This window comes from Papaver somniferum, chromosome 3 (genome assembly GCF_003573695.1).
Source record: "Papaver somniferum cultivar HN1 chromosome 3, ASM357369v1, whole genome shotgun sequence".
Classification (NCBI taxonomy): domain Eukaryota; kingdom Viridiplantae; phylum Streptophyta; class Magnoliopsida; order Ranunculales; family Papaveraceae; genus Papaver; species Papaver somniferum.
Genome location: NC_039360.1, coordinates 181742255 through 181756739, shown reverse-complemented (window position 1 = coordinate 181756739; position 14485 = coordinate 181742255). Strand labels below are relative to the sequence as shown.

Genomic DNA, 14485 nt, shown 5'->3' with positions numbered 1-14485 from the left:
GTGTAGTAAACACCTAACGGTGCAAACTGGACCGAGCGGTCGGGACTCGACCGTTCGGTAGAAACTTGACCTGACCTGGCTAAGTGGCAAATTTGCCACTTAGCCATGCCAGTTTGCCATTTTGCCCCCTCCATAGTGAGTGCTTAAATGGCAAACATTCATGTTTGTCACACCCATAGGAAGGGGCCTAAGGGGACCCCATAAAATATTATATAATTCATAAAATTTAATAAATAACTAATTTTTTCCAGGTCCCCCACAAATAACTAATTTTTTAATTGATAAGGGTCTCACAAAACACAATATAATTTTTTAAACACAATAACTATTTTAATAAAATTTGCCAGTTTTACCATAATGGGGAAACTAGTTTGTCATGCCATGTGGCACGACAAAACAACTTTTATACTACCTCCCACAGAAACCGACCTAATAATACCAATAGGTTGTTGTCTCAAACTCATAACAGGAAATATACTGTACTGATGGCATGACAACAATCTATCTGTTTATTTTCGTTTGGTTTTCTTCAATGCAATCCTAAAAAAAAAGATAAAAAATTAGCCAAGGATTTTTTTTTTAAAATAAACAAGAATTATATTAACAGCTAGGACGGATTATACAGAGTAATATCCCAATCTCTTACAATGCCGTTTATCAATTTACGTTTAAGATCTTTGTGAGGTGGATAATTATACGAGATACAACTTTGTTTTTGATTAGCCCATTTAGCCAAAACATCAGCTTCACGATTAAGTCGTCGATTAACATGATAAATTCTAGTACTAATAGCACTGCCACAAAGACTTTTAACATCTGAAAGTATTGCCTTTGGTCTCCAGTCGCAAGTTGACGGCTTGTTTTGCAAAAATAAAGTCACCTCTTTACGGTCATTTTGAATTCTTAGATCTTCAAGTTGTAACTCGTTAGCCCATACCGCCGCTCTCATTACTGCAATCGCCTCTGCACAGTCTGCACTGGTGGTAATTCCTGAAAAAGCTTTGATATCAGAAATTGCATTATTATACCAGTAAATAATCCCCACTCCATAATGCCCTGTGGTGGCATCATAGGACCCATCAACATGCACAATATTATGAGTATACCTTGTTACAGTTTGAATAGGTTGACTAATTCGTGAAACCCCATTTTGCTTGAGAGTACCACTCATACTAACATCAATATCCCAATCAACGAGGGATTTCTTAATCAGCCTAAGACAATTTACTGGGTCAGGAGCTATCTTATCAAACAGGACAGAGTTCCTATATTTCCAAATGTGCCAGCATGTAATACTAAAGACTGCAGTGTATTCCTTCCATGGATCAGAAAACCAAGATTTAAAACCTTCCTATACCGATTTCCCAAATGCTATTTTGTTTCACTATGTGCAGACCTTTCCTAATACCGTTCCAAATTCAAGAGGTTTGATAGGTTTTATGTTTGTGAATGGGATTATCTCCAGGAAAGCATTTCCCTTTTAGAATCCTAACCCAAAGGTCATCAGGGTTATGAAGCATTCGCAGGCCAACCTAGTTAATAAAGAAGTGCGCACCCTTTGAGGGTTTCTAACGGCAAGGCCACTAATACTCTTAGGAGTGCAAATCTTACGCCAAACTTTAGGATATATAGATTTTCTAGGATTTTTCTTGCTCCACCAAAAGTCCCGCTGGACTTTATCAAAAATATCAAGAGTTGTTGTAGGCAGCACAAAGCATTGCATTTGATGACTAGGATAAGCAGATAAATTATTTGAAAAATGAACGACTTTTAGGTTAGGCCTACTCATGATTTATAAAGAGGGATACCAGTTCTACTAAGTGTTGATACCATTTCATATAGGACAAAAAAATCGCACCGATCCTAATCGTTGGATCGATGAAATGGTATACTACTTAGCAGGACTGATATCTCCTTTATAAATCGTATGCCTACCAAATGTGGGATGAAACATTTTCTTTTTGTTTCGATAAAAGTGTCCCATGGAGTAATGGAGTTTTACGCGTACTAGACCATTAGGACGCGGGAAAAAGAAGTTAGTGTTTTCCCACTTCCCATGACGCATAAAAACGTGAACATCCACTGCTAGATATTCCCTGTGTCGACGTGAATTTACTGTCTCCATGCTCATGTCGTGTTTCTCGAGTTCACTTTCTTCAAATTCACTGCACCCGCCCACCTACTGTAGGCTGTAGCAGCATATCAACGTTCAGAAGTTAACCCGAGCCTAGAAGAAGAACCCTGTACCTTACTTGTCACGTGACTCTGTCTACAGATTCCCATTTTAGGGATTCGTCATCTTCTTCTTCTTCCTTCGTAATTACTCTTTCCACGTGTCGAGCCATAAATAACTAACTCATCTCCTTCAGTTCGTCACTCATCTTCCAAGAGAGATTTGGGTCTGACCAGACCACACCTCCATGGCCATTTTCAATACTTAATTTTATTATTTTTCTCTTTCACTACCCTAGTTAGTGTTACATCAAACAATGGCTTCACTTCGTTTACTTCAGTCTTCTAATTGTAAAAACGATAATCTTGTTCATCAATGGCGTAATAAGATTTGCACAAATACAAATTTTCACAAACGCAATAATAGAGTCTCATTCACTTCTCAGAAATATCTAGGTTTTCGAATCACTTGCAGCGTTTCATCTCTTGAAAAAAGGTAATAATAATAACAATAATCATTCTCATTCTTTATTCCGATTCATATAATTAAACAGTTTTTTATTTTATAGAATTTTATAATTTTGATTTTTTTTCTAGAGAAGAAGAAAAGAAGATGGGGAATAATGGGAAAGTAAAGCTGAGGGTTTTGTTGAATCATCAAGTACAATTTGGTGAAAGTGTTGGGATTTTGGGTTCTTCTAAAGAATTTGGATCATGGAAGAAGAAATTACAAATGAATTGGACAGAAAAAGGTTGGGTAAGTGAGGTTGAAACTAAAGGGGGTGAATTAATTGAATTCAAATTTGTGATTGCTGGGAAAGATGAGAATAATGTGGTATGGGAAGGTGGTGATAATAGAAAATTTACTCTCCCACAAGATGGCTTCTTTCAAATGATTTGTCATTGGAACAACACTGGAGAATCTGTCAATCTATCAACACTGGATGGGACTAGTAATGATGGTGGAGCAGTAGAGACACAAAGTAGTAACGGAGTTGGAGTCGGGGAGCCTGTTAAAGGAGGTGCAGCTAGTCCATTTGTAGAACAATGGCAGGGGAAGGCTGCCTCATTTATGAGGTCGAATGAACATGGAAATAGGGAGGCACATAGAGGGTGGGATACTAGTGGTCTTCAAGGGTGTGCATTAAAATTAGTGGAAGGTGATCGAAATGCGAGGAATTGGTGGAGGAAGGTATTGTTCGCTTGTTACAGTCTTATATAAGTTAATGTTCATGTAGATTTTATGCTTTTAATTCTGTGCATAACGTTTTTGTTTATCAAATGTTTATGCAGCTAGACTTGGTGCGTGAATTGTTGGTTGAAAATCTCGAAAACGAGGATCGGTTGGAAGCTCTTATATATGCTTCTATCTACTTGAAGGTTAATTGCTTTTTAAGATTTATTTTTACCTGAAAGAGTTTCTTGGAATTGGTTGTTCTGTGCCTTCAACGTGTCTTACAAAATCTTTTTATTGGATGTAGTGGATAAACACAGGGCAAATACCATGCTTTGAAGATGGTGGACACCATAGGCCAAACAGACATGCTGAAATTTCAAGGCTCATATTTCGTGAACTTGAAAGAATTTCGTCCAGGAAAGATGCGTCGCCTCAGGTTGCTTACATTCTTTTTGATACATTTTAGATTCTAGTGTTTACATAAAATTGGAAACTTTGCTATCATTTTTTGTGAACCTACTTCGTCTGTTTTTGTGAATGATGGCAAACAAATTTGTCCAAACCTAATGGTAGAATCTAACTCTTGCTCGTTCAATTTCAAGCTGGTTCTTGATGTGATGCTTTCCGTTATGGGCATTTGTACCACAATCGTTTTCGATATGCTCTTTCTCCTGTTCTTGCATGCCGCTGGTTTCCTGCCATACAGACATTCCGTCACTAATTGTTTTCTCTCTTGTACTACTTTATTGTTGCAGGAAATACTTGTTATACGCAAAATTCATCCATGTTTGCCATCATTCAAATCGGAATTCACTGCATCGGTTCCTTTAACTCGAATTAGAGATATTGCTCATCGGAACGATATTCCTCATGATCTCAAGGTAGTATCTAATGGAATAAATGCAAAAAATCAAAAATGACTATAAGTTTGAGAGGTTTTGTTGATTAGTTCTCTTTTCAGCAAGAAATCAAGCACACAATACAAAACAAACTTCACCGTTGTGCTGGGCCTGAAGATCTAGTTGCTACAGAAGCAATGCTTGCCAGAATTACCAAGAATCCTGGAGAATATAATGGGGCTTTCGTGGAACAATTTAAGATATTTCATCATGAACTTAAAGACTTCTTTAATGCTGGCAGGTTAGCACGACATTTACATTAGTTTTATTCTTTGGATCCTTATTTTCTACATTGTTGGAGTCACTGTATGTAGGTTCGAAATGCACATGCTAGCTTTCTGTAGCTGATTACAGAAATTTCTCACGCATCTAATTTTAGTGGTCGATGAATTTTTTTTACGTGTACTATTTTAGCCTTGCCGAGCAACTTGAATCGATCAGGGAATCGTTGGATGGACAGAGCTTGACGGCGCTTAATCTATTTCTGGAGTGCAAGAAGGTAAAGTTTCATGTTAAGTTGTTAGCTCTTTGCTCTATCAATTTAAGCAGGTTAAGGGTCGACATGTTTCTAAAAGACAGATATGTAAGATATTTGTATGCATAGGTGCTGGCAGCCCATCATGCTGTGAAATTTACCTGAAGTTAATATATATGGAACTCCAAATTTTCTTGATCTTTGGAGTCTTAGTATACATTAAATTTTAATTTCTTGCTTTCCTTTTACAGTGGACATTTTTAATATAATAGTTCAATACGTATTTTAAATACTGACACCAAAAGAGTTTCATCCTAGGAAATCAGACGATTTTATCAAGTTAATTTGTATTACAGAGTTTGGACAAGTTGGACGACTCAAGTAATTTCCTGAACAACGGTGGAGTTGATATATTAGTGAAGACCTTACAATCATTAATGGGTTTGAGAGCAACACTTTTGAAAGGTCTTGAAAGTGGCATCCGAAATGATGCCCCTGATACTGCGATAGCTACCCGTCAAAAGGTAGGATAGAGATAATAATAGTTGCCTAATATTCTAATGCAGTGGGTGTCTGGTAGAATGTTTTGGTATTAATAAAACTGAGTTTTATGCAGTGGCGCCTTTCCGAAATTGGCCTTGAGGACTACTCTTTTGTACTTTTAAGCAGGTATATGTTTGTTTTCTACCCTTTCGAACTTTGATAAAGTTCATTTTAGCTTCTCAATGGCAAAAACAACAGGTAAACTGCATTATTGTGGTCATCGATAACATCACTATAGGCCATAGGGATTGATTGGAACAGTATTGATTGCTTAACATCACTATAGACATTAGATGCTTGTTTCTGTAAGACACGGGTTTGAGTTTGTCGTGTCAGTCAGCTAGCTGCCTAGCTCATCTGTGACTAAAATATTTTGGTCTTTGTGGGTAGGTTCCTCAATGCACTTGAAGCTATAGGAGGATCTTCTAAGCTTGCAGATACTGCAGGGTTAAAGAATTGGAATGATCCATTTGATGCTCTTACTGTTGGCATTCGCCAACTGGGACTTTCCGGTTTTAAGTCAAAGGAATGTATCTGTATTGAGAATGAACTCCTTGCATGGAAACAAAAAGGTCTATCTGTAAAAGAAGGTACATTCTGGTGTTACTTGTTGTTTGCAATAGCATGTTCTTAAGCATACTTTTCAGTTGTTTCACAAACAACTCACATCAGCATCTTTTTTACTCCTCCGAATATACCCCTGTTTTTTGTGTGTATTGTTGTTATATTCAGGCAGTGAGGATGGAAAAACTATATGGGCCTTGAGGCTCAAGGCTACTCTTGATAGATCAAGAAGGCTAACTGAAGAATATTTGGAAGCACTTCTTAGTATCTTCCCTCATAGAGTACAGGTTTGTATCTCCTTGTTTTATCTGGAGTTTATTTGCACAAGGCTCCTCATCCAAATTTATCTAAAGGTGTTGATGTGCACAATACTTGTGCTATAGTTCTGATGCCCTAAGTATGATGGTTGGATTCAGGCAATGATATTGGTTTCCAGAATTCGTATTCACACAACTTGACTAACTAGTTTTGGCTCCAGTTGGTAACAGCTAGTGTGACACCCGTTGACACCTTCGACTTAGCGTTGGATGGTCTTTTTTATCTTGATGGTTAGCTAGATCAGCAGAATAAAGGTGCTGATAAGGCCCTTACTGACCCTTGCAGGTGCTAGGGAAAGCTCTTGGGGTTCCTGAAAATAGTGTGAGGACGTATACTGAGGCTGAGATTCGTGCAGGGTACTGTTTTTTTTTTTTTTTTTTTCTTTTGATGATAAAACTCCTCTAATGCACCGCTGTATCTTGGATTTTGTTATATAAATCTTCAACTATATCAGTAAAAATAAACTTATGACTTGCGTTCTAACTTATCTGCCTGCAATTGCCATGTTTAGAGTTGTTTTCCAGGTATCAAAACTTTGCACCATTCTTTTGAAATCTGTAAGAAAGACAGTAGGATCACAAGGTTGGGACGTTCTTGTTCCTGGAGCTGCTGTTGGGACCCTTGTTCAGGTATTTTTCAATTTTTTCCATAAATTCAGGTATTTTTCAATTTTTTCCCCAAGACTAGATATGATGTTTGTAATCCAGTTGTCATTTTCTTTCAGAAAATATTGAAGTCCTCCAATAAATAAGAAACTCTTTTGTTGAATTTTTCTCCGTTTGTTTTGGATCATGAAATTCTAAGGTTGTCTTTGTTTAATTTATGTATAGCTTCCATGTAATGTGAGCTTTCATGGGAGTAGTTAAGTTTCGAAAAACCTCTGCTAAATGACACACCAAATTTTACTATATTATCCAGGTAGAGCGGATTGTTCCCGGGTCTTTATCGTCATCTATAACAGGACCTGTTATTCTAGTGGTCAAAAAAGCTGATGGAGACGAGGAGGTTCCGACTCTTCTTCTTTCTACTTGGATAAGTAAACCAGTACCAATATGGATACACCATTGAATCTGATTTATCAACTTTTGCAGGTTACAGCTGCAGGGAACAACATTGTTGGGGTGGTACTCTTACAGGAATTGCCTCATTTATCACATCTTGGTGTGAGGGCCCGGCAAGTAAGTCTAATACTTTCACTCTACAGTATCACTGGATGAAATTGTGCACTCATCATACTGTTCTCTGAGGTTTGCAGGAAAAGGTGGTTTTTGTGACTTGTGAAGATGATGACAAGATTGCTGACATCCAAAATCTTGACGGAGAATCTGTTAGGTTATTTTCTTGGCATAGCCCTCTCTGAAGGCAAATTTTGGCTCTTTATATAGAATTCCTTGTTAATTTGAGAGATGGGGTGTCTTTCAGGTTGGAAGCATCCTCTACAAGTGTTGATCTATCAGCATCAACATTGAGCAAGGGCAAAGAGGTTTGGCGTGATATCAAAATAAGTGGGGCTTCAATTCCGAAGGATTCCCTAGTAGCCAAGTCTTTGTCATTGTCCAAAGTCCTAGTGCCTTCCTCAAGCCAGGTACATTTTGTTATACTTGATTTATTGGTTAACATTTTCTATTTTATTCTTCTCATTTGATTATCAAATTGCTAATCGGGAAATTGTTTTTACTTCAGAATGTCGGCACTGCAGAAGTTCTCGAACTCGCAGATGCGGATGCCCAAACTTCTGGTGCAAAGGCTGCTGCTTGTGGTCAGTTGGCTTCTTTGGCTGCACTTTCTGAAAAAGGTAAATCTTCTTGGTGTACAAACTACAACGTATATTCTTTCCTTGCAAAAAATTTTCTGCATGCACTTTCTTTGCCTACAATGTTAATTTTAAAATCTTTGGGCATCATGTCTCTCTCTTTGTTGTCATTTGCTTTAAACTTCTTTTACCTGTCAGTAGTTCGTAACTGAGGTACCTATAAATGAGAAGAGTTACCTCACTAGATCCTTTATTTATTTCTCTGAATGAATTACTCTTTTTCTTTTTTCGTATTGATGCGCTTGTTTGTTATGTATACCCTTAAAAGGATCAATGGGTACACGAAAATACCTAAGCTGACTTCATCATTAATGATGGCAGTTTACAGTGAACAAGGGGTACCGGCTTCTTTTAGTGTTCCTTTGGGAGCAGTAATACCTTTCGGTTCAATGGAGAAAGCATTAGAGGAAAGTGGATCCACTGAAGCTTTTCTGTCACTTCTAGAGCAGGCTGAAACATCCAAAATGGAAGGAGGTGAACTCGATAAAATATGTTCTCAGCTCCAAGAACTGGTTTCAGCCCAGAAACCCTCTGCAGAAATAGTCAACAAGATAACAGAAATCTTCCCAAGCAATGCTCGCTTGATCGTAAGATCGAGTGCGAACGTTGAGGACTTAGCAGGAATGTCCGCTGCTGGATTATACGACTCCATCCCAAATGTCAGCACTTCAAACCCTGCCGTTTTTGAAAACTCTATCGCCCGAGTTTGGGCATCTCTTTATACCAGGAGAGCAGTCCTAAGTCGGCGATCTGCTGGTGTACCACAGAAGAATGCTACGATGGCAGTACTTGTACAGGAAATGCTGTCACCAGATTTGTCCTTTGTGCTACACACGTTAAGTCCAACAGACCGTGACCCTAATGTGGTCGAAGCCGAGATTGCACCAGGGCTTGGTGAAACCCTAGCTTCAGGTACCCGTGGAACTCCATGGAGACTTTCGTCCGGAAAATTTGACGGCCAAGTACGAACTTTAGCATTTGCAAATTTCAGTGAGGAGATGCTAGTTCTTGGTGCAGGTCCGGCAGATGGGGAGGTAATACATTTGACAGTCGATTACAGTCAAAAGCCACTAACCATTGACGGAATATTCCGTCAGCAACTTGGGCAGCGTCTCTGTTCTATAGGGTTTTTCCTTGAGCAGAAGTTTGGGTGCCCACAGGATGTAGAGGGTTGTATTGTCGGAAAGGATATCTACATTGTGCAGACACGCCCCCAGCCACTATAAACATACAGGAGGAGCTCAAAAAATCATTGTGCAGCTTTTGGTATCTTCTCTGATTTCTCTATTCCACAATAACTGAAGAATGAAGAGTATAAAAAAGGTCCTCTCAATATATAGGTTATATCATAAAAACATGTACCAATTGTGAAAGTTTCATCATCAAATAATAAAGGAACACCTTTTCTACCATGTCTAGAAAGAAAGAAAGAAATGAATGGATTTTCTCTATAATATTGTGGTGCTTACTGATAGGGTCGCGAAACAAACTGCCTTATATTGGTACTAATACTAACAAGATTTGTGCCCGGTGCATTTTATTTCTTTCAATTTGGTGTGTGTGCAGGGCTTCGTCCCGCCCCGTGGGGATGTATTTTTGATTTGGTGTGCGCGGGGCTTCGCCCTTCCCCTTGGGGATGCATTTTTGATTTGGTGTGCGCGGGGATTCGCCTCGCCCTGTGGAGATGTGTTTTTGATTCCGTGTGTGCGGGGCTTCGCCCTGCACCGTGGAGATGCATTTTTGATTTGGTGTGTGAGGGGAGTCGCCACGCGCCGTGGGGATGCATTTTTGATTTGGTGTGTGCGGGACTTTGCCCCGTCATGTAGCGATGCAGTTTTTATTTGGTGTGCGCGGGACTATGCCCCGCCCCGTAACGATGCATTTTTGAATGGTGTGGCGGGCAAACACATTAAATAGGTGAAGAATATGGGTATATTTAATCTATTTTTTCATTTTATTTTCGCAGAAAATACGTGGATTTTTTTCCCCTTTAGATATTAATTTGGAAAAAAGAGTTCTTATACCGTAGATACTCGATTTTCAAATTGAATTTGGACTTCCATAAATTCCAAACACGGTAGGTTAGGTTCTCCTTTTGAGTTTGTAATTTTTACACCAACCATACGTTCCCAAGTGTTCTTGCGAATTCCAAGTTGAATTCGGTTTTCTTTTTTTATCTTTTCCTATTCTTTTTAAATCAATCATACGTTGCCAAGTGTCCTCGCGAATTCATTCCAAATTGAATATGATTTTTTTTTTAATCTTTTCTTATTCATTTTAAGTCGTACGTTGCCAAGTGTTCTCCCCATGGCGATAATTTGGTGTGTGCGGGATATTCACCCTGCCCCGTGACGATTCAGTTTTGATTTGGTATTGCGGGCGTTGTACTTCCCCGTCTCAATGCGTCAAATAAGCGGAGAAAAAATAGAAATATGCGGTATAAAATATGGGTTTTTATTTATTTACATTTTAGATTAATAGGATAAATACACCAACCATTATTTATGAGAGAGTTTATCCCATGACCATGCCTATAATGTATTTTCGATTGGTGTATTTGTATCCCCTATAAAAATCATTATGCCGGGGTAAAACCGTTAAAGAAAGAGAGGAGGATATCCGGTTTACCTATCTAAACTCTCTTTTTTTGATTACTGTTTTCTCACTTCTTTATCCACGTAAGTCAATATTGAAAGGCATGCTAACCAAAAAAAGATTACTGTTTTCTCACTTCTTTATCCACGTAAGTCAATATTGAAAGGCATGCTAACCAAGCGTCAAATAGAGCATCTCCAAGACAGGGTGTATCTCTTTATTTTTACTGATACATAGAATTTTTGACCTCCGTTTGGCATAAATCCATCTCCAACAGTAGGGTCTTACAAGTTATGAGGGATCAATTACTAAATATGAAGGAGGGATTTTAGACCCCCGTTTAACCAATTTTCTTTTAGTTCCGAGGATTAAAATTCTCATGAAGATGAGTTTTTTGATACGAGGTCCTATATTTATTTTATGTGTAGGCCCCATAAATAAAAAGATTAAATAAAAAATAAGATTATATTCATTAATTACCTATTTTCCAGTCAATTGTCTCCATCTCCTTTTCCTTATTTCTCCGAATGGAGATGTACAACTCCAACAACCACCAACGAACTCAGAGGAATGATGAATTGAGAAAAGGTCTAGGAGGAAAGAACCGTGTCCTTGCTACAAACAGATTTGTCTATACCCCATCTAGTTTTCCGTTGATTTTTTTTTTTTTTTTTGTCGAATCTGATTAAAGATGAACAGTTGACTCAATTTCAGTTTTCTCCCACCAACTATGATTCAAAATTAGCTCGTCACCACTGATGGCAGCAGAGATGTCAAATTTTGAATTAGATTTGATGGGTTAAAAATAAAGAAGAAAATGAGATTTGAGAACAATGGTGACTCGCTGTTTTGAGTGCCTAACTGATCCGGATACTGAGTCCGATAATCAACTCAGGGAGTTGGGTGCAAACAACTGGGGTGGAAAAGCAGCAGAACTTGAGATGGGTGTTGGATCAGGCACGGACTTGCCCAACCCGTTACTCCCCTCTTCCACACACGCGATCAACCCGAAGTTGGTGAAGGTGCTCCGTTTTTTCTTAAATATCACTTCTCAGTTTCTTTGATCCAATGTCTTTAAATATAAAAAATCAGACTATGTTATCGATTAACGAAATCGAAATATGATGTGTTTTGTTTAAAGATCAATTTTATGATTTTGGTTCTTTATTAACTTAAGAAAATATTGCATTGATTGTTTTTCGTTTGATCTCTTATTTGTTTTTTCTTTTTCCATTGATTGTTCTGTCAGTGTAATTCAATTGTTCAGTAAGCAAAATATTTGATGGAAAATCAGTACAGATACAAATATTTCTTGTATGTAAAGAGAATATAGACAAACCTATTATGTCTTTGGAGTTTTTCTTGTGCTTACAAACCAATTTTCCCTGTTCTTATCTGTTTCTCTGAATTTAACATGGATTATAGAATTTCTTCTTTCTTGGAAAATATGGTTGTGTTTAAATCTGATGGAACGTAATACTGCATAGAATTTCTTCTTTCTTAGATTCAGCCTCAATCTCCTAGCAATAGTTGTTTCTTTTTCAAACTCATTGAGTTGATGTTGATTTATGGCTGCCTTGATTTTGACGGAAGCTGTAATCTAATAATTTTCTGAATAAGTTGTACAGTTTATAAAGTCTCTATATATATAGACAAAAGATGAAAACCCAGTTTCCTTCGTAACACGATTTCCATACTAACACAATTTCCTTAATTAAGCTGGAAATAATTGGGAAAATCTGATTTCCTATTAATGGAATAATCAGAAAAATCTGATTTTCTTATATTGCCGTAATCTTTAGTTTTGAAGTAAAGTATTTGTCCACCTTAACTCAGGTACGGTTAGGTATCAGAGTAAACACGCCGTAACTAAATAATCCAAGTTTAAATCTTAACATAAGTATTGTCCACCAACTTTATTGTCAGCACCGTCAATAACGGACAGTTAAATATTCGATGTAAAAGTTATGCCAAGTGTCCACATCATTGGAAGCTTCTGCATTAGAAAAGGTCTTTCTAGACCAATAGGAAATTTTCGCATTAGAAAAGGTCTTTTTAGACCAATAGGATGAAATCTTGAATGTGAAAGCTTTATTTGTCAAAGGCGTTCGAGTGGCAAAGATGCTAAAGTGATGGTGCACAATTTTCATTTCTATAAACATCAGTACCAATTGTGAAACCAACTGATGGTGCACAATTTTCATATTGGTACTCCCTTCACGTAGGGAAAGGGCTGAACAATCCCATCTCTAGTTCCGACAAAGTTCAAGATAGAAAAATTCCTAAGAGAGCTAGAAGAATAGTTTACATTGGGGATTATACCACGTGTATGGAACAATATGAGTCAATACGGGAGTGAAGAAAAGCAGGGGAAAAGATTTACATGTCTGCCACGTTGTAAAACTAGTGTTGACACGTCTAGGTATAATTTTTAATGACACGAGAACAGACTTCATGCAGCAGAAAGGGATTGCCATCCATATCCACACCCGCATCATCTGTATATAGACAGGGACCATACAAAGAGATCCAAGAGAAAGAGAGAGAGAGAGATAAGAAAAAACAAATTGAAAATTGAAAGTTAGATCGGAATGGCAACGTCGAAAGTACCAGGGGAACCAACACAAACAGGAACAGCAGTTCTTGAAACGGCAACGAGTGCTATCCAAGGCTTTGGCCCTATTAACAAAATTCACCAGCACCTCTGCGCGTAAGTAATCTATCATCCCAGTATCTCTCTCCGTCTAAATCCTTCATCAAGTTTGATCTTTTTGATGTATTTGTAATTTATGTCAATAGGTTTCATTTCTATGGGTACGACATGACTAGGCAAGTTGAATCTCACCATTTCTGCGCACATCAAAACGAAGAAATGCGTCAGTGCTTGATCTACGACAGCCCAGAACCTCATGCACGACTCATCGGTCTCGAGTACATCGTATCTGAGAATCTCTTCTTGACACTCCCAGACAACGAGAAACCACTGTGGCACTCCCACGAGTATGAAGTGAAGAGTGGTGTGTTATTCATGCCTGGTGTGCCTGGTCCTATCCAGCGTCAAGATCTTGATAAGGTTGCCAAGACTTATGGCAAGACGATCCATTTTTGGCAGGTTGACAAAGGTGATGCATTTCCTCTTGGGTTGCCTCAAATCATGATGGCCCTCACTAGAGACGGTCAGCTCCATGACAATCTTGCTAAAGGTACTTTTTTCTTTTTTTTTTCTTTTTTTTTAATGATATGTTTTTAGTTGCCCAAGATGCGTTCTTGCAGTTAATCACTTAAACTGTAATGACGAGAACATGAATATATATATATATATATATATATATATTTTGTAGATGTGGAGAAACGGTTCAATGTATCATTTGATGCTGAAAGAGAGAACAGAGCCTACATGAAGGGACCTGAGCATGGAATACATCATCTGGCGAATGGTGGAGGGAAAGGGATTAAGACTGTGTTGAGGGAGACTGATTGCAAGCCTGTGGAATCTGTGCCCAGGGTTTTCGTCTGAAGTGTCTACTTAAGTTTTTATCCTGCTGCTGTTGCTCATAAATATGTAGCTGTAGAGTTGTTATTTCGTCTTGCAGACTAGGTAAATAGTAGTTTTTTTTTGTTTTGTTTTGTTTATTTGGTTGTGCACCTTTGTTCCACTATGTACTGTTGCTTGCGGAACTTTGAACAATATATCCATGGGTGGTTGCGTTGGTCGATCTTAGTGTCCTAGTGATCTCTTCTAACCAACAAGGAAAGTAATCAAAGAGTACACAAAAACAAAACAAAGAAAAGTGTTTATTTGATAATTATAGTTCAACTCAATTCCGACTGTTTCTCCCACTCCTCAAGAAGTGGCATATAACAAATCTGAGGACTCGTATTTGTTTGGGCTGCTCCTGTTGGAGAAGAACAAATCACTTGAGATCATT

General features: G+C 38.0%; 2 protein-coding genes across 2 annotated transcripts; both read left to right on the top strand.

Annotated features, from left to right (window-relative positions):
• The first annotated feature begins 2334 nt into the window (after positions 1-2334).
• On the top strand, positions 2335-9415 carry LOC113358202 (phosphoglucan, water dikinase, chloroplastic-like). The gene is made up of 19 exons (XM_026601733.1): positions 2335-2668; positions 2770-3364; positions 3466-3552; positions 3654-3785; positions 4105-4230; positions 4311-4489; positions 4663-4747; positions 5080-5247; positions 5340-5392; positions 5657-5856; positions 5999-6117; positions 6434-6504; positions 6660-6777; positions 7067-7153; positions 7240-7326; positions 7404-7480; positions 7571-7733; positions 7832-7943; positions 8283-9415. The coding sequence occupies exons 1-19, from the start codon at positions 2490-2492 to the stop codon at positions 9185-9187; spliced, it is 3543 nt and encodes a 1180-aa protein (XP_026457518.1). The 5' UTR covers positions 2335-2489; the 3' UTR covers positions 9188-9415.
• Positions 9416-13103: 3688 nt separating this feature from the next.
• Positions 13104-14272, top strand: LOC113361945 (oil body-associated protein 1A-like). Its single transcript, XM_026605014.1, has 3 exons — positions 13104-13266; positions 13356-13759; positions 13898-14272. Exons 1-3 carry the CDS (start codon positions 13148-13150, stop codon positions 14071-14073), a joined length of 699 nt encoding a protein of 232 aa, XP_026460799.1. The 5' UTR covers positions 13104-13147; the 3' UTR covers positions 14074-14272.
• The last annotated feature ends 213 nt before the right edge of the window (positions 14273-14485 follow it).

Bases quoted from the DNA above. Each gene is read 5' to 3' on its own strand.
- LOC113358202 (XM_026601733.1), top strand. From the start codon at position 2,490: ATGGCTTCACTTCGTTTACTTCAGTCTTCTAATTGTAAAAACGATAAT. The intron at 4,231-4,310 runs GTAGTATCTAAT...TTCTCTTTTCAG, and splicing joins ATATTCCTCATGATCTCAAG to CAAGAAATCAAGCACACAAT. The intron at 7,154-7,239 runs GTTCCGACTCTT...CAACTTTTGCAG, and splicing joins AAGCTGATGGAGACGAGGAG to GTTACAGCTGCAGGGAACAA.
- LOC113361945 (XM_026605014.1), top strand. From the start codon at position 13,148: ATGGCAACGTCGAAAGTACCAGGGGAACCAACACAAACAGGAACAGCA. The intron at 13,267-13,355 runs GTAAGTAATCTA...TTATGTCAATAG, and splicing joins ATTCACCAGCACCTCTGCGC to GTTTCATTTCTATGGGTACG. The intron at 13,760-13,897 runs GTACTTTTTTCT...TATATTTTGTAG, and splicing joins CCATGACAATCTTGCTAAAG to ATGTGGAGAAACGGTTCAAT.